The 20,447-nt window shown below is 38.2% G+C and overlaps 1 protein-coding gene across 1 annotated transcript in view; it reads left to right on the top strand.

Annotated features, from left to right (window-relative positions):
- Positions 1 to 20,447, top strand: part of LOC128743762 (inositol-pentakisphosphate 2-kinase) — a 192,041-nt gene that overhangs the window by 155,703 nt on the left and 15,891 nt on the right. Inside the window, exons 4-6 of the mRNA XM_053840423.1 lie at positions 8,854 to 9,755; positions 17,183 to 17,332; positions 18,317 to 18,429. Coding sequence (XP_053696398.1) covers positions 9,299 to 9,755; positions 17,183 to 17,332; positions 18,317 to 18,429 — 720 coding nt within the window. The 5' untranslated portion in view covers positions 8,854 to 9,298. The remainder of the gene's footprint in view (positions 1 to 8,853; positions 9,756 to 17,182; positions 17,333 to 18,316; positions 18,430 to 20,447) is intronic.

Raw genomic sequence — 20,447 nt, 5'->3', positions numbered from 1 at the left:
GCCGACAATCGTTTTATGCAAAATTAATCCGCTCAAGTGCATTTGTATCGCCGTGATAGCGGAAGAGACGCGAAGAGAATCTCTCATTTGCTTATAAGCTCCTTTTACATGTTGCTCTAGATTTGTCATGAAAAAAACATTCTTATGATGCAAACAGACCGACTTTATTCCGACGGAAGCGATATTGATTTTTACATATCTTTATTTCGAGCAAACTAGAGTAAAAGCTTTTTTATTTTGCTTTTAAAATAGCTGGTGAAAGATGCGCGCCGCGAACAAATATCTCACCATTAGAACTCTCATAAAAATATCTTTCTTTTCACATCAAAAGATTAAATTTAGAGATATAGAGATAGAGAATATTGAGATTAAACTGAAAAAAAAATCCCACTTACTGCGCGTGCGCCCACCGTAATTTCTTAGCCGCACAATTAACAATAAAGCTGATTTTTGGCATATTGTTGAGGCTTATCAAAATCTTATCGTTTACCAAAAACCAGCTGCACATGTTCGAAGAAACCTGAGAAATTGCGATGAGCAAACAGCATCGCCCTAGAGCCAATTCGGTGGATTACTGTAGTTCAACAGCAGACCAATGGGGAGTCAGATGGTTTATGTGTTGGTGTTTTTTCAAGTGTTACCTACGGGGGCCGCTCATTTGGCGTAAAGTCTTTTGGCATAATGCTATTTGGCATAACGCCAATTGGCATAATCCATTTGGCATAATCATAAGGAACCATTTGGCATAATTCCTCAAACATTATTTTATGACCTAATGTTCGCTTTCCTAGATGATTCAGGGCGAGCCAGCCGTATTCAACGACGAGTGTTCGCTGGTGATCCACCGTCGGAAGCGCCGGGCACTGCGGGGAGCAGCCCCCCTGCAGAAATCACATCTGTCTAGGTTTATTTGTTTTCCTAGGTTTACTGACCTCTAGTTCTTTCCTTCAGTTGGGTCTGAACGAGCGTTAGCGAGTAAGGACGGATCACTCTTTCTCTGTGAGGCGATCGAAGCACCAAACAACAAAATCTGGCTTGATTATTGATTATGCCAAAAAGTCGTTATGCCAAATAACCATCATGCCAAATGATCATTATGTCAAAAGACCGTTATGCCAAATAGATTTATGCCAAATGGAGTTATGCCAAATCATGACTGAACTGCCATATAATAGTTCATAATTTTGCGTTGTACTGTACTGCAAGAAGCTCTTGATATCATGATTATTATTCATGGTGTATTTTCATAAATCATAAGCTAGAAACCTGGAATCATGAGTCATTTTGGTCGTTTTGGAGATCAAATTTCTATCCGTGTAGCGGAGTTAGCGTAGCTTGCCAATCATTGAACGCTTCCTGTGGTTGGACAGTGTTCAATGAAACTCAGATTAGGTGCGCGACTATAGTCAGTTTATCCTTTATTTGTATAAACACTTAACTGTAAGTTAATGCTGTGCTGTACTCACTGTCTACTGCGACATACTTTTGAAGTGTTTTTCAATGTATGGTTATTTATCGTAGGATTAAATATTATTACTACAATCTATTAAAATTTATCAATTTGGAAGGAAATGAAACGGAACTGGATTATAATTTTCAAGGAGTACTTGAGTTGAAAACATGTAGCGCGTACTTGAGCAGTATTAGTTTACATTTTTGTTCAACTCCAGAAAGGTTTTATAATCTTTATAAAATTTGTTTTTAGTGTGACGTGCTAATGGCACTATCATGCCAATGATCATGATAGCAATCTCTTTACTTTCAGCAAGAAGCAACACATAGGTACCTATATATTAAATTCGCCGTGCGTAAGAAACCTGTAATCAGCGAGAGTTTAGTTTTGTTGTGTGCGTTAATGGTCCTTCCATTTGAATATCTTACAGTCAATCAAGTCCACTCCTTTGACGACACACGATAGATAAAATATATATATTTGGTAACCAATTGGCCTTAATTGACCTTTCCTCGAGCTTACATACACACATGTTTCCATAACCGAGACGCATATGGCTGGCAATTTTTTTTATCACCTCATATTCGCAATCATCCGGAATAACAAACTCATTACGTTATCAGAAGCAGCCGCCGCAGCAGCAGCCCCTTGATGATTGCAGGCTGTTGGAGTAAACACAAAAATCTTGCTCGCCAAATAAAATTGCGGCCCAGCCGCTGGTTACCATTTGCTTGGGCTCGGGTGCACTCGATCGGCAACCAGTCAGTCAGTCAGTCAGTCAGGGCATTGACGCAATTTAATCTGTCTGAGTGAGTGCATGTTTCGTCGTTCCGTAACATTTGCTTTGACTTTGCTGGAAAGTAGCAACCCGACGACTGATCGGACGACCCGACCCGGGCCGGCGGTCGGTCGAATGGCGTGGAAAAAAAGAAACATTTCTGTCTACGGCCAGATTGAGTAACACACTATGTAAAGGTTGGTACTTCTGTCAACACACATTGATTGTACCGTCAACCGAACGAGTGACGAAATTAGTCTTACGTGAATGCGAATTATTTTGCAGCAGTTCAGCTTTCTCGGAGTGATCGCTCAGTGTCGCCATCATCAATGGGATTTCTCTATGGCGCCTTGGTGGAGCAACGTGGGTAGGGTAGGTTTGATTTGTTTATAAAGAATATAACAGAACCATTCGAACAAGAGTTCTTTCTCTTCCTCTTTGTTTCTTAATAATATGGGGGTAACAGGAATAACAGAATTGAAGCCTTAAGTTTAAGGTGAAATTAGTCGTCATCGACTCTGCCAATTTCAAAAGCAGTTTTTTTGTTCGAAACAAACATTCTGTTCTTGAAAATATATTTGAAGTGTTCAGATTGGTAAAAAAAAGCAGTATGTATTTACAATTTTACAAACAAAACCCCGCTTTTGGGCCCAAAAACTGCTTCCAAAATTTGGATCTCCGACTAAAAGTTGATGACTGCTAATTTCCCGTTAAACATCTCGCCGAGACTTAAACTCTCTGTATTAAATAAATTTTAGGACGTTCACAGCAAAATTCGGGCATAGAAAAAATGATATAGCAAAATAGCAACATGTTTTTCATTCAAGTTTTTTGTTTTTATTGAAGACAAATGTAATACCTATGTTGAAGAACTGCATTTAAATTTATATGGTTTTATTTCGGACTTTTGCTTTAACTCCTTCTTAGTACTGTGTCCTTGCCAACTTTTTTCGTAGCGTTGAATCACTTGGATCGAAATTCTGGTATCGTTGATAGAGCAGGGTGGGGAATGAGTGCGATGTTTGAAGTTGGCATAAATTTCCATGAGATATAAAGAAGCACAACAATAAAATATATTTTATATTATTGCAATAACTCAATACCTTCACATTCAACTATAAATCATCTGGAGTAACAGTGTTATGCAAAATAAATTCTTAATTTTTCTGATCCGATACCGCACTTTTACCCCACTAGCGGGGCAAAAGTGCGACTACCGCGTTCATAAGTGCAAAGCTTGAATACATGAAATTAGCACAGCAGTAGCTAACAAAACCATAATATCTTCAATCTGCGATATATTTCGGTAAGAAATATTCTCAATTTGCACCTTTGCTATGTCCCGCTGGTGAACTGCAGCCTTTCTCCGATCGAAACTTTACCAAACGTTTTTTTTTGTATCACCAATGGATAGACATTGTTTTCCTTCGACCAGCATCTGTATAGCACACAGTTTTCTGCAGATCTTCCATTTCTAGTATCTGCAATATAGTGCTTAAAACTGTATATAATTGCCTATGCACCTTTGCCCCAAAACTTTACTCGGAATCTGCACTGATAAACCATTGAATCGCATTTTTATCCCCATCGCACTTTTGCCTCTCCTTACTCTATTTCTCCACCGAGCTTTTTGAGGTTTCGCTTCTAAATCGACCAGTATTTTTTGATTGGCAGGAGTCGTGGGTAGTTAGGTGGATTAATAATAATAATAATTTTTGATCTCTTGCGAGATGAACCAACGCGCGGCTGAAAATCTCTGAAATAAAGAAAAACCCGAATTGTTTACACTTGTAATTCATGAAATCTATCGTAAATTTTCCAAACAGGATCCTAATAACGAATTTTTCGTCGTTTCAGCAGAATTTTCTAGCGCTACAACTGTCATGAAAGTCAGTGTAATTGAAATTTTCGAGCAGGGTTTTGAGCGCCAATACCTCTGAGATTTCCTAATCGATTTTCAATATTTTTGCACCAATCGACCGGAACAATCTTCTACGAAGTGACACCAATAAAGAAAACTAGTGATTTTTAAGTGCATGCTATCGATAAATTGCTAAATGTCACACCATATCTAAATTTTGTCAATTTCAATATATTTGGTAAAAAATTACGCGCTAGCGCAGCCATCAGTTTGATCATGAAACTGCAGACAAACGTGCGATTGATGATTTTTTTTGCAAAAAAAGTTCTTTATCTCAATATCTCCAAATGCCGCTGGCCTACATCCAATCTTTTGATGTCAAAAGAAACTACATTTATGAGGATTCCAGTGGCGAGGTTCTTGCTCACGGCACGCTTCTGTTTCTAGTAGTTTTTGCCAAATGAAGGGGATTTTACATTACTCTTTTAGGAGTACAGAAACGTATTGATCAATACCCGCTGGGATAAAACCGATCTCTTTTCGCAAATAACGTGGACCCCCGTTCGTTTGACCATTTTTAATCTGAACACTTTTTAATTTGAACCCCGTTGGTTTGCACGCCGTGCAAATTAAAAATGGTTCAAATGTCATTCTCAACATGACATCATTTGTTTATGCAGACAATGCACATAAACACGATTTGTTTATACTGACCTAGCGTGTTTAATAGGTTTTACATTTCGTTTTCCTAACGATTAAGATAGAAATCCGATCGGAAAATGCAATATTCGCACTTGCAACTGCCAACTAAAACAAACCACCAAAACAATAACAAAGAGTAGGGCGGCCAGTTCACACAGGTTTCAGTATATTTCGGGTTACCAGTTGTTCAAATTAAAAAGTAACCCCGTTAGTGAGGAATGAGGAATCGTTCAAACGAACGGGGGTCCACTGTAGAAAGCTGTCACCATGTGGATTCCGTCGTAGCGCATTTGATTGCGGCAAAATTAGTTATTTTAAACCCAATTTTCTCAGTCAGCATTGCCAAATTAGGGTAGTATGATCTTTGTTCGTCCAAAACTAACAAATACGTGCTGTAAATAAATTTTAAACTACACTGAAGCCGCTTTTTACGCGGTTTTTTTAAAACGCGGTTTATTTTTTACGCGACTATTTTTACGCAAATTTCGGAAGTTACGCGGTTTTTTAACGCAAATTTTGGAATTTACGCAGTTTTTTTTTATGCGAAATTGATTTACGCGGGACGTATCCTTCGCGTAAAAAGTGACTTGAGTGTATTCGAAAGCTTATAAAAATAAGTTTCTTTTGGTAAAAAAAGAGTAGATTTATCTCGGCGGAATCCAGAGATATTCACTTTTACATGAATGAAACTAGGGTAAAATACCGTTTATTTGCCCGACACATCAAGAAATAACCATGTGTCGTAAGCATATATCATGTCATCAGTTTGCAGATTAAATAGTTTATTTATGGCGAAAAAAAATTAATTTTATCCCAACGGAATCCGGAGATATGGACTTTTACGTCTCTTCATATTGAGAAAACTTGGGTAAAATCCCCTTTTTCTGGCAAAAACTGTTAAAAATAGATGCGTGCCATGAACAAGCATTACATCATTGATGTTTTTCCTTACATATAGGTTTTATTATCTACTATTAAATAGTCTTAATTGTCGTAACAAATCGTAAGAAATCATAATAATAGTAAGTACAATTCTAATAGTGTTGAAAAGTCACCACTTGTGATTGAACACACAATATGATATAGGATAGTCACTCTTGAATATTTTATGTAACCCAAAAAAAACTCCAATTTTGATCAAATTTGGTGTTTTCGAGGATGTTCGAAAATGTTTAGATTCATAGTTTTACATTTGGCGTACACACCAAATTTTAGCAAAATCGGTACACTTTTAAATTTGGCCCTTTTTCCTATCAATACTTTCTCAGATGCAAGTTGTAGGGTAAAACCAGGTAAAACATTCCTTTATACGACACTGTAGTGAAAAATTTGGTCGCTTCTTCACGATAACCTGAAATAATGGTACATTATTATTAAATTTATAAATCGTTCTTGCTTAATTAACAATGCGCAAATTGCTATCAAATAGTGCACGGAAAACCCATTTGCTAGAGATTTTTTTTATTGAGGCTAAACACATAATCAACACTCATCGCGCCAATTTATTGCTGATTTATAGCCGATAATAATACCAGAAGAGTTGCCACTTGAATACAGTTTTATGTATTTTCCAGATGCATACACCAATTTAACAATGATTCATGAGCACAGCATACAATATGTTCGGCATTTCAGTGAAAGTAATAATTAGATAAAAGCTACTGAACGGAACTTTTTATGTACATACAAACATATTGAAATAATGTTTCGTAAATGGTGAAGGTGTTGCAAAATAATTTTCTTCATTTTTACCTTTGTTATCATATAACATATAACCTCTGTTATACTGTAACAAAGGTTTTAAAATTGGTTGAAAAACACGAAATTGAGTTATTTTGCGGTCCCTCGTTTTGTTTACGCTAATTTCGTTACAAGCAATGTGAAAGTTACATGACACGGTTTTCTCCGGAACCGCTCAATCAAATTCAACAATTTTAGTAATTAATGAAAGGTCTTGCTACTGTAAAAGGGAAAGTATTGATAAAAACAATAAAGTAGTTCAAAAGTTTTGCTTAAAAGTGTGCTTTTTAAAGGGGCCAATTAGTCGAACATTTCTCAGAGATGACCGAATCGACTTGTGCACTATTAGTCTCATTTGAAAGGTAATATTTTTGATTGGATTCTTACTTTGAAAGTTATGAGCAATCGTGTACAACACAATGAAATTTACAATTATTTATAACGGTTTTAACCAGATAAGTCCAGAAATACTAATAATTTAACAATTTTTAAAATGCAGAAATGGTGTAAAATTAAATAGTAGTCACTAAAAAAGTTAAGCAATATTCTGAAACTATAATAATATTCATAATCCTGCTTGCACCACTGCTGCAGCACCGACTGCTACCAAGATGAAATTATTCAAGGCGCTAATCTTGCCGCATCTACTTTTCGGTGATGTAGTGCATGTAAAACCAAGCGCCGCTGCCATGAATAAACTGCACGTGGCATTGAACAGTTGTGTACGATATGTATACGGCTTGAATCGCTACTCTTCCGTCACCCATCTTCAGCGAAACCTCCTCGGATGTCCTTTGGACCGGCTCTTCATTCATCGTTCGTGTCTGTTTTTACACAAGCTCATCATCTCGCAATATCCTGCACCGCTTTACCAGAAGTTAAGTTTTCTTCGAGGACAACGGCATCAAAATTTAGTAGTTCCTGCGCACACTACCTCTGGTTACTCTAACTCGCTGTTTGTATTTGGTGTGGTTAAATGGAATATTCTTCCTAGATCAGTAAAGCAAATACCGTCAGAAGCATTTTTTAAGAGGGGCTCTCTAGATTATTGGAACCGACATTAGTTTATTACAAACAAATACAAATTAGTTTATTAGTATTAGATATAATAATAGAAAACTGTACAATACTGATATAGTAAGATCGGAGATAGTAGATTTAAAAAAGGCTTGCCTTACGCTATCGGACAATAAAAGAATTGAATTGAATCCTAGAAGTCATTTACGACAATTAAATAATATTTATTCCATTTCATTTCATTACGACAAGCTGATGCAGCTGGAGTAAAATTTAATGGAACATTTTTTTTATTTTCATATAAATTCGGGTACTCCACTAAGATGCTCGAAAATAATTTGTAATTGACTAAAATTCAATGTTGAAATTAAAGAAAGGAAGAATTTTTTTTTTTCAAATAAAATTCTACCATGTATATTTATTCCCGATGGATACGTATTTCGTCTACGATTTGCAGGCGTCATCAGTGCCTGTTTTCAAATTTTTTTTTTTAACTTTAGGTTTCGTATTCTACTAAGACGCTCCAAAAACTTCAGTAAGATTAAATATTGGAAAACACTACTTTCCACACCAAAGTAAAATGTCTCACATAATTTTTCTAATTTTAAGAGTACAGTATACTCTCGGAAAAGTTAACTCTCTAAAAAGTTAATTGTTCAGAAAAGTTAAGCGAATATCAGCTCTCATGCAACGCTCTAAAAAGTTAATTTTTACCTTGACTTTTCTGAGAGTTCTAATTTATTGGTTGTCCAAGCGTTCGTACACACACGTATGTTGACCTTCTATCTTTATTTCTTATTTTTCGTTTTATTATTTCGTAGCGTATTGAACTATTTGCTAGTTACACATAGTTACTTCAGGATTATTGATAACATACTGGAAAAGCGCAAACTCAGATTGAATTTTAAATGCAAAAGAAGGAACAGCAAGAAACTAAAAATAAGTGCGAACATTATCAAAACGTAGTCGCAGACTATAAGAAAACAACAAAAGTAAACTAGTGTAACCGACTATTTTAAACTTACTGAAAGGAACTAAGTATTATTTCGTAAAGATCTTGCTACATTTCTTTTCATTACAATTTCAAAATACATAAAAATGTGTATCCTACATCCCGGAGTGCATTTTTCGCTTTTGTATTTATCATTTTCAATGATTTTTAGGACTACTCAGAAAAGTTAATATTTCGGAAAAGTTAATCGACCCATTCCCCAATCGATTAACTTTTCCGAGAGTTTACTGTACCTACATAAACGATACACACTCTAATGTGGATGTAAACTTTTATTTCTCTACCTCCAGAGTCAAATGCATGTACCATCATCAATCGTGTCAATCGACTTCGGCCATACACACTTCAGGGGATTGGCCCACGAGGAAACAGTCAAGCGAAGAAAACGCATATAAACCTAATACCACTACCATAGGGCATAAATATGATATCATCGGCCGTCCTGCTCGAGACTGTTTCGGTGAAAAGCGATAGCTGTTGCAGTGAGGTCACATCGCCAGGGCGCTTAGTATTTTTTACCTACACTAAACTGCCTGTGACGCATTCAGCAACAGCAGCAGCAGGAGCAGCAGGTGATTGGCAGTTTAAACCGCAGTGTAAGCCCATCGATTCTCGTCGGGAGGTCAACGGAGTAGCTCAAGTGACTAACAGTCTGTGAAAGTGCATTCGTATTAAACCAGCCGCGGTTCAACTGAGAGTTGCTGAAAGCGGAGTGAATCGTGATCGGTGACCAGCATGGGAAAACTAAACACCAATTACGGCCAGTACTGCTACGATAGTGGAACCGTGATAAATCGAGCTGTGACAAAATATTTCAGAAATTGTGGTGCGCAAACTGATTCATCCGATTCGTGCAACGAGTGCGAAACTGGCCTTCGATTGGCCCGAATTGTTTGCTGCAGGGGCAACCGGTCCGATAGCATGACGGTCGAACGAAGGCCAAGTAGTCAAGCGGTGATAGTGCAGAACGAGCGGCAATGTTGGCCGGATGGTGGAACCGTAACGCAGGGAAACGTGGGAAATAGTGACGAGGAAGATGATTTCGATGAGGGACACGCTGTCGTCGAGTTGATTGACGAAAGCCGGCTTACCTATCGAGCCGAAGGCAATGCCAATATTGTGCTCGCCGTTGCGGACAGCTGCCGGGTGTTGCGGTTGCAAAAATCGACCATCAACGCCCAGTCCGGGAAAGGTGAGTTACTTTTTTTTTGTGCGAAAGTAAAGGTTAACAATGTTATTTTCGATTTCACGTCATTTACACATGATGTGTGAATTTACGCAGCTATGATAGTTAGCAAGTTGCTATCGTTAAATGTATCTACTTAAGGGCATACTAGTTTGCTTAAATCTTCTTTATGCCAAGTTTAGTTTAAAATTTAATTGAATTGAATTTAAATTTTACTAAGCAAATGAAAATTATTCGATGGAGTAAGTAACTCACAGCCGGCGACTAGTGAAACTGTGTCTTTTTTCGATTTTTTTGTGGAGGAGTGGAGTGAGGAAGTTAGGCTAATAAAATAAATTAAGATAAAATAAAAATATACTGGGCCGTTCAAATTCGAAATTTTCTAGTTCTTCCTGTTTATCATTCTTCGCCTCGGACGCTTCCCTACTCCCGAAAAAGGGTATACGTCATGACCGCGGATAGAATCACATACAAGTAAAAATGAAAATGAAACACCCGGTGGTGGTAAATTTTACTACACTTGCCATATCGACATCCGGCAACAGATAACCCGTTTCTATCGCACCGACCGAGTAGATAGCAGTCTATTTTCTCGGCGGTAGAAATAAAGGGCAATCATACAAAAAAAAATAATCGTCGCAGAGGTAAGCATGAGGTGTGTGAAGTGATAAAACTGGGAAAATAAAATAAAATTAGATATTAGACTAACTAATATAGGGGGCGGTAGTAGTTTGGTTAATAAAACATTCGGGTATCAACCAAAAGAACGTGGGTGAGAGCCCTACTTGCGATTGAACGACCCAATATATTTTGGCCTATATATCGAAATTTTTAGGTTCATCCAGTTTTTCGCACCAGACACTTACCCTCAAGAAAAGAGTTTACGTCATGACCGCGTATAGAGTCATATACAAGTAAAAATAAAAAATATACAAATCATGATTTGTGTGTGTGGCGATAATTTACAGATTCAATTAAATCCCTGGTCTGGATTCTAGATTCTTGCACGTGACCATTCAGCGTTAGCTGATCAGGTTGATTACCGTCCCTTGCATCCATCCGTTTCGTTTGCACTATTAATGCTAGGTCTTCATCTTTCACTGGTCGAAACTCATCCAACCATTTGGACTGATTTCGTATTGCTGGGAGATACTCCTTTAACCAGCGTTACCAGTACTGGTTGTGTTGCCGCTTCAGTATACACGTTTATAGTAAAAACGGTTTGGAATAAGTAATTCCAATTCCGTAGAATCAAGTGGTAAATATGTAAGAGTTTCCGTATTTCCAATACCTTTTGCCACTACGATCATGGCTTGCAACTCTTTGTCACTGAGCTTTCTCTCGGTATATTCATCTCCGCACCTCTGCACCAAAAAATCGTCGATATTTGGCTATTTTATTTTTTAATAACGGTACTTTCGACACCGTGGGGGACTCCTCTACGCCTAAGTGCGCCCCAGATGGTCTCGCGGTTGAGGCTGTCAAACTATTTTTCAAAATCAATGAATACCAGTAGAAGAAGTCCTGGAATTCATTGGTCTGCTCCAATATGATGCCGAGTGTTGTGATATGGTCTGCACATGGGGCCCTATTCCCACAATCATCTCCAGTGTTGTGAAGCCCACACTCGTGTGGTCTAATTTTCTCACACTCCTACTTATTATAACCAACACGCTGGCATAAGCATCCCTTTGAAGCTCCCGCTTTTATTTCTTTATGCACTGCAACGAGTTTTTGTAAGTGTGTGTTTAGCTGACAGCTACAGTCGTCACTCGTCGTTCGTCGTTGCAGCCCGATCTGCTGATACCGATTACTCGTGACGGCGGCTCGTACTCCCGCCCGTGAGTAGAATCGAGTGCGAAGATGAAGAAGAAGAATAAGAAAAAGTAGTGCAAAATTTGTATCTCAGTGCGCCGCCAGCATCAGGGGCAGCTGATTTCCCACGAGTTTTTACTCGGGAATAAGCTATGCAGGAAGACGATGTGCATGCGTGAGAGTGTGGGTAGCAGAATGTCTGTACACCGGTGGCTGTTTCTTTAACGCCTGCGTGTTCGACGTAAGCGTTGAAGTAGGCATGGTTGACTGCTTGCTCGATACGCAACATTGATTATCTCACTCACCTCACTTCTCCCACGGGCCCTGTTGTTACAGTCACCTTCACCTCACCTTACAGGCACCATTTGATTTGTGCAGTCACCCAGGTGGGCGGAGTCTTCTAGATGACTCTCAGAATCGCAAATTGTGCTCATATAAAAAATTGAGGTAAGATGACTGTGAGAATAGGGCCCATGATCGCCCAGCACGGAATCCAGTTTATTGCCGCCGTAGAGTACCATCGATCTTCCCCTGGATCCGGTTGAGGATTAACTAACAGAGTACATTAAGAGTAAAACAGAGCAACGTGATGCCACGCCAGTTACTGCAGTCAGTAGGGACTCCCTTTTTAGGGACTTTGACCAATATGATCTGCATCCAATTTACTGGAAAAGTTGCGGTTTTCAATATGGTTGAATAGGTGATGCGTCACATGGGCTGACAAAGATGGGCCAGCTTTTAGCATCTCTGCTGAAGGCGCCCAGACCCAATCATTCAAACTGTTATGTACGGTCAGTTAGTAACATGCTAGCTCTGTTCTTTAGTGGCATCTTAATATTCATCCTAGTACGTCCAGGTGAGCTTAAACACATTTAATCTTATATATCAATTTTGTTGATTTTTTCGGTGAAAGTAAAAACTATGATGCTTTCAGCGGACGTTTCGACTTACTATCCTTCAGTCATTGACTACGCATTAAACATCTATTCTCACTGCGTCGTCCTCTATAACTGTTATAGAGGACGACGCAGTGAGAATAGATGTTTAATGCGTAGTCAATGACTGAAGGATAGTAAGTCGAAACGTCCGCTGAAAGCATCATAGTTTTTACTTTCACCGAAAAAATCAACAAAATTGATATATAAAATTCACGGTGACGAACTCCAACAATAACATTTAATCTTAGCCCAATCCTTCTAGACTCCGCTTTCAGTCTGATGTAGATTGTCTGCCGTCGCAAGGCTTCTGACTATGATATCATAGTCATCTGCGAAGTTTAGGAGTTGAAAAGGTAAAAATCATGTTCCTTGTTTCGTTGGCCGCTCGTCGGATCACCCCCTCAAGGGCTGTGTTAAATAGCATGCAGGATAAGTCGTCACCCTGTCTTAACCCTCGCCGCAACTGGAGGAAGCGTATCCGAGATGCACGAAAGACATCACCCGATCCAATGTAGTTCTAATCAGTCGCGTTAGTTTATCCAGATAACCGTGTTCGTGCATTATCTATCATAGATGGTCTCGATCGACTGTATCGTATGCAGCTTTAAAATCAATAAATATGTGACGCGTGAGCACGTCAATTTCATGGTTGCGCGAGCCCTAATGAACCTCGCCTGGTAATGCCCTACGAATCCTTGTGCTATCGGTGACAGCTGGCGTAACAGGATCAGTACTTTGTAGACGGCGTTTACCAGCGTTTTGCCGCGATAGTTGCAGCAGTCGAGCCAATCCAGATCAACTTCTTTCATCCATTGATGAAGGGACGGTAGAGAAGGTAATGTGCAGTCCAGCACCTCTATAGCTCAAAGGTACAAGTACCAGCGAGCCACATACACTGGCGGGTGTTGTGGGTTCGAATCCGGTGATAATCTCAGGTTATAGCTTGGTTCGACCCTTGCACCTTCCAGCATTGGACAAAAAAAACTCCCCTCCATTCGAAAAAAAAACTTTTCATTACTTTCCCTACCGTCCCTTCATCAATTGTAGAATCACCGTTTCAAAAAATATTAATATATGCTTAACCGCATTTCGAGGTCAAGGCTAAAAACACGAGGTTTGGTCCTTTCATCCATTCCTCCGGTAGTTTCTCCTCTTCCCAAATCTTGAAAATATCCCAGTGTAAAGCTCTGTTGGTAGGCGGTTCTTATCGGCGGCTTTGTTAGTCTTCAGCAGCTCAATTTCTCATTTGACTTGTTGGAAATCAGGTGCTGAGATATTACTGTCCAATGGTATTCCCAAGGTTGCTTCCGTTCCGGTTCTTTCTGAAACTTCGCCCTTGAGGTGTACATCGAAGAACTGCTTCTACCTCTCAACCTGTCGATAAGTAGTCTACAGAGAAAATGCGTATTTGAACACAATGCATAATTTTGTAGAACATTTGAAAGCAATAAAAAATCATGTGCAGAGATATTAAGCAAAATTGATTTTGAAGTGCTTTTTCAAACAAATCATTTTGTATCGCAACCAGTTAGAGATTGTTCATTAGTGTATCCAGTCGCTTTGTTCATTTTAGTATGTTCTACGACTTTTCTAAAAGAATAAATTTTTTGTACACATTAAAAAAAACAAAATGGTCAGACGACATCCGTGTTGGTTAAACACATATAGTTTTCTAAGCAAATATACTGAAGACAATCGTAGTAAGGCCAGGCAGATAATCCAACTGTTTTTTAATAGCAAGCAAAGCCTTGCGTTTATACCGTCTTTAGACATTCCCCTTCTTTATCGACAGACTTCGCAGCCGGCTGTTAGAGTATGGGAAAATTACGGGACCAGTGCAACGATCCTACTGAGTACTGACTCTATCTAGCAAGCACCGCCTAGCCGAGATTCGAACATACGACGACTGGCTTGCTAAATCAGCATCGTACCTCGAAGCTAACTGGGCGAAATAATACAGTAATGACCCGATTTTGTAACCCCCGTGATGAATTTAGGGTGATAAAAACGGGACAGTGACAAAATCGGGTATTTTTTCAATTTTTATTTTTTTTTTCTAAATAACTTTGAGCGAACAACATATATTCCATTCTGACCGCTTTTAGGACATTTCGCACTCCCTTCTACCTCTCTGTGGACATTTGTCACCTTTTTACAGCACAAATCCCAAAGGTATCAAAACACGCGTTTTCTATATTTGCGCCGAAATGGTTGTTTATATTGTTTAACTTTGTTCAGAGACATTTTTTAGTGTAAAAAGCTCTTTCTAATGGTATGAACGATTCTTTGATTAATCCCCCTAAAAGTAAGATAGACAATTTATTTTTTGAGTAGTTAGATAGAGATAGAGTAAAACAATGTTCTACAAAATTTTTGGGAAGATATTTATAAAGCACTTTTCCAAACAAAGTAACCTTCTAGCTATTATAGTTGTAATAAACAACTTTTGTGGAAATTCCACGATAAGCATCTTTTCAAACACAATTTTTTCCACAGTATTTTTACACATTTGATTTTGACAATGATTTTCAAACAGTCAAATTACGTAGTTTTCTAGAATGTAGAAGCTTGCTATCATCAATACTTCTGAAGAAAATTCAAAATTTCTCTTAAAAATCAAGCAACTTTCAATAGCAATAACTTCCAAACATGGAAAAATTTGCAAGCCATTCATTACCCATGTGAAAGTACAACGAAAATACTACAAAATTCTAAACAAATTAACCTGGCCCTGCACGACTCTCTACCGAAACACTTGCATCGAAAGTTGTTACTCGGTGGATTTTAATATAGCGTAGTTCAAAAACAGTGTTATCCCGATCAAGTAAGTATCCGAAATAATTAATGAAAATATGTAATCCAAGCAACATAGATAATTTCAACAAAAAAATTATTTCCATCAGGAAAACTCCGAAAGAATTTCAGAAAAAATCAATTGAAAAATGGGGAAGTTACTGTATTTAACAATGTTGCTTATTTTAATGTGTTCTGCAACTTTGCTGAAGACATCATACCTCTTTTTTCTAAGGATGCTTCAGAGATCTCCTGATGGAATTTTTTTATAGACAAAATATCGTGCTTTCACCTAATAGGTTGTCTGGTTTGCGCGAAATTGCCCGAATCGAAACTTTTTTTGAAAGTGAGATTTTTTTAATTTATTTTATAGCTCATTAAAAAGGCGCATTAGCGGCAAACAGTCTCCGGAAAAAATGTGTAATTTAACATATTAAATAACTTTGCCGAATATTTTGACAATATTATTGACCATAATTAGAATAATTGAGTTATTGAGCATAATTGACTTTGAAGTACCCTTTTTAAGCACATCATTATATTTCGTAACCAGTAAGAGATACATAGTTACTAAATTCAGCAATTTTTTTTTAAATTTACAAAAACAAAAGTTTGGGTTACCCTTATAGGTGAATTCACTGTGGAATAGTGTGAAAATATGCGGTGTATTTTATTAATGATCTTCTTCAAAGATATCACCTTTAAAAAATTACGCATTTTTGCGTAAAAATAGACCTGAATGTATTCCGTTTTCTTCCGAAATTTAACCCTCCGATTTTTTGTACGACAAGCTACGTACCCTGTTAGTACAGAACAATTGCGGTGCTCGTACTACGATCCTTGTGACTAACAGTCTTTCCCAGCCGAGATTCGAATACGCAACTACTAGCTTGTTAGACTAATGTCGTACGTCGAGGATAGCATACCAGCTATAAGCTGCATATATTTTTATTATGCATTTTCCTACTCACTTCCTCCCGTAGTACTAGTACTAAAATGCACAGCCCATCCCTCCTTTTTCTCTCTAGACTCTAATTACTGTCACGCAAATCAAATTAAAAGCGTGACAAAATCGGGTAAAAAACGTGATAAAGTCGAGGGTGACAAAATCGGTGGTGATAAAATCGGGGAGTGACAAAATCGGGTTACCATTGTAGTGTACACTCCAAAATCCATAGTTTTCTTTATTGAAGTCAATGACACCCTACCTTCCCGTAAGTCGTAATCCTGCGTCAAAAGTCTTGTAAAGATGCGCGAGAGCTCCGCTAAAGGGCCAAACAGAATGCTGCGTCAACGCGTCCGTCAGCGTTATTCTGACAGTTTTCCCATGGTTTTACAGTCAAATTGACGCTGACGGATGCGTTGACGCAGCATTATATTTGGGCCTTAATGCATATCGATATATTTGACAGAGTTAGAATGCGTTCAAAACTACTACCTACCTTGTTTACTATGAAACGTAGCCGATGAAAGCCGTGTATTTTATAAGCATTGTTCATTTTATTTGTTTAATTGCACCTAAATTCGTAAAGATTTTTTGAGAGCTTTTAAACATTTTCCATATGGTTTTATTCGAAAACATACGGCCAATTCTTGTAAGTTTGTGAAAAAACACATATAGCTTGGTAGATAGATAGCTTTATCAGTATTCAACTGACACATAAATGCAATATCATGTTATTGCTTTATTGTTACTAATCTATCGCGTTAGTCATGTTAATCGTTTTGAATTTTATTGTAATTGTACCAATACTAAAGTAGTTTATATGTTTCGATTCAAATTAAATAGTTTGCTTTGGTTCGGTAATATGCTCATGTAAACTTGCCGTGCTTAAGCAAAACACAATAAATTAGTTTAATTTCTATTCCATTTTTATTTTATTACAGACCTAATCGTCGATCTTCACCGCTTCATCAAGTATTCACGGGTGGTGGCCAGTCTGTTTTCGTGTCGATACGTTCCAGAACCAAAGCTGGGCCGTCTTGACACGTACGACCTGGAAGCGTTCAACAAAAAGTTAACCGAATTTCGACCCGGTAAGTTGGAGCCGTGGAGTGGTTTGTTTTATTTTAACTTTGCCGGGTGGTATGCAGTGAATAGCGTGAAGTTGTAGTTATTGTAGAATTATATTGACGAATTACCACTGGGGGCTATTTTATGAAGCGATTGCTGTTATGGAAATTATAATAAAATTTTATCGCATGAAATTAGTTAGCAGCGTAGCAATTCAGAACCAGCTGCATATGAATCCAACGTGGCCTGTTTACTACGAATTCGGTCGTAAATAAAGCGATAAAACTCTTTCCATAGGCGGATGGCATTTACTGAAACATTCGACTCGCTTTGTGCGTGCGTCACATGTGTGTATCTGTCGATTGAGTGTCACAACAAGTGGCTGTCGAATGACGGCGACATCGAACAACCAGTCTTTCCAGTGGTCGCCGCGCTGCATCGCTGCCATTCTACCCTTCGGCCCGAACCGCGATGGGGCTGTTTACCAATCAAAATCGATGGAAACGAAAATAATTTCCATACGCAAATCTGCATAAAAGTAATTTTTATTTCTGCCTTTGCCCGTTGCGTCTGCCACTGGCGCCGCGGTGATCCGGCCGATTCCCTCATATTTATAATTGGAGTTTGGAGCGGCAAGCGAAAGTATAGGTAGTGGCACTGCATACCGCCTGCGGAGTGTTCGCAGTTGAACGTGATCATATGTGTATGCTGTATTGACGCACCTTAAATCAGTGCACCTGCTCGTTTGAGTTCGTTCGTAAGGATTCCATTACCAGGCGACCGAGCTCTAACGAGCGCTGCTGATTGATCCAGTCTTTTGTTGATCACACTGGTAGTTTTTTTTCGTTCTGTTTCTGCAATATTTCAATTCAATTTTGTTTTTCTTTTCCATTTGTTCAACGATTTTTTTTTCTCTGTGTGCCTCCCAAACGGATGTTGTTATTGTTACTTCACTTCCTACGATGTTTGCCGGCTGCTTTTCCAACACAATGCTACGAATCAACTAGTGAACCGGTTGGATAAGGAGGTTCGCGTACGTGACGGTATCCTGTATCCCGATGTAGCCTTTTTGCCGATTAAAATCGACCCGATACTATTTCTGCAGCAAGTATTTGAACAGGTAGGTTAGAATGGCATATGTATATATGTAACACGTATTGCGATGTAATTTAATTTTCATTTAATTTGGATTAGTATGTATATCGAAGTATGAAGTTAGCTAACGGGTGACAACTAAAATTTTGGAATGTTTTTGAGGCCCCTATACTCAACAACAAACGAGCTCAGAGAGAAATGAGAATACGTATGTGTTAGGTTAGCTCTCTCTCTCTCTCTCCTCTTTTATGCATACCTTGTTTTGCTTAAAATGACGTCGAAACAAGAAGCATTTCGGGAGCGCGTTGTACACTTCTACGAACTGCCACAGAAATCTCGGCAAAACGTATACGGTACAACATTTAAAAAGCGAATATCTTGCGGCTTCGACTGTTTACCATATCCTAAGACGCCCAACAACTATTCGCTAGCAAGGTAGTGAAAGACCAGCCAAAAATAATGGACGTGTTAAAATACGTGTTTTGGCTGGATAGAGCATCATTGCATTACGCCAAAAAAACACAATCGTTCCTGAATACCCATTCGATCCCATTTTTACCCAAAAACCACGACCCGAAAAATCTGTCTCAGTGCGCCCAATCGAAGATTTCTTCGGGATTTTGAGTTCCTTGGTGTACAAAAATAACTGGAGAGCCACGAATTGCAAACGAATTGTTGATTGGTAGAATCAAGAGATGCATTCGCAGTTGACATGTCGGCCGTACAACGCTCCTGTTCGGACATCAAACGGAAGCTTCGCCGAACAGGCGGTTACGGACCGTTTTCAAATGTACATTAATTTTTCTTCAACAATGGATAATGTATCTTTAATTTCGGAAAATCAGATCTTCTTCATGTATCTTAGTCTTTTTTTGACAGTTTTAGAAAAAAAATCCAAAATTTTCGTTGTCACCCGTTAGCTTGGTTGAGTCGAATGAAAATGTGGTAAATTAAAATGATATTTGACATCAAATGTCGTCTCTATATCATTCTTTTCAACAAACACACTTATTTTTTATTCAAATCTTCGGTAATTTATTTAACGGATTTGATCAGCATATTTGGAAAAATGCCGAGCAATTCGGTAAATTTTGAAGACATGCTGAGAATCGTCAATACTTGACGAATATTTCTATTACTCGAGTTATGCGTTCGAATTTAAAAGAAGGATGGGTCAAAGACAAGCTAATTTAATATATTTTCAATTCTGTTTGGAATTTTTTATTCCGGATAAGCCCCCGAGCGCCAATCCATGGCACCGCAATTCATGTTTTTTTCGAATGATGTTTGCAATGTTTAGATTGCAAAAAACTCGAATCGATTTGCCTTTCACGTTGTCGAGAAAAAAATATTTGAAATAAGGTAAGTCTGTGAGTTATTGCCACACGCACAGATCACGATCCGTACAGTACATGTGAATCATCACAAGATCACAAGATTTTGTTCTCTAAACAGTCTCAGCAGTTGATTACAGTGTTGCACCTTACCTTACCTTACCTTACCTTAGCTGCGAGAAAAAGGTTACTCATGTTGTTTCCCAAGTAACCATAAGCATTAATACAAAACCGTATATTGGAAATAATTCTGCATCCCTAGTGCCAAACTGTTGTATATTAGCAATCTTAATGCTTATAAAACGTATACAGTAATGACCCGATTTTGTCACCCCCATGATGAATTTAGGGGTGACAAAAACGGGGCAGTGACTAAATCGGGTATTTTTTCAATTTTTTATTTTTTTGCAGATAACTTAGAACGAACTACATATACTTCATTCTGATCACTTTTAGGACATGTCGCACTTGCTTCTACCTCTCTGTGGACATTTGTCACCTTTTCACAGCACTCCCAATGGTATGAAAACACGCGTTTTTTAATTGCGCCGAAATGGTTGATTATACTGGTTAACTATGTTCAGAGAAATTTCACAGCGTAAGAAGCTCTTTCTTATGGTATCAACGATTCTTTGATTAACCCCCCTAAAAGTAAGATAGAAAATTTATTTTTCAAGCAGTAAGAGATAGAGCAAAACAACGTTCTACA

Source organism: Sabethes cyaneus, chromosome 3 (assembly GCF_943734655.1).
Source record: "Sabethes cyaneus chromosome 3, idSabCyanKW18_F2, whole genome shotgun sequence".
Lineage (NCBI taxonomy): Eukaryota > Metazoa > Arthropoda > Insecta > Diptera > Culicidae > Sabethes > Sabethes cyaneus.
Note: the sequence above shows the minus strand (reverse complement) of the source record. Positions and strands in the feature narration are given on the sequence as shown.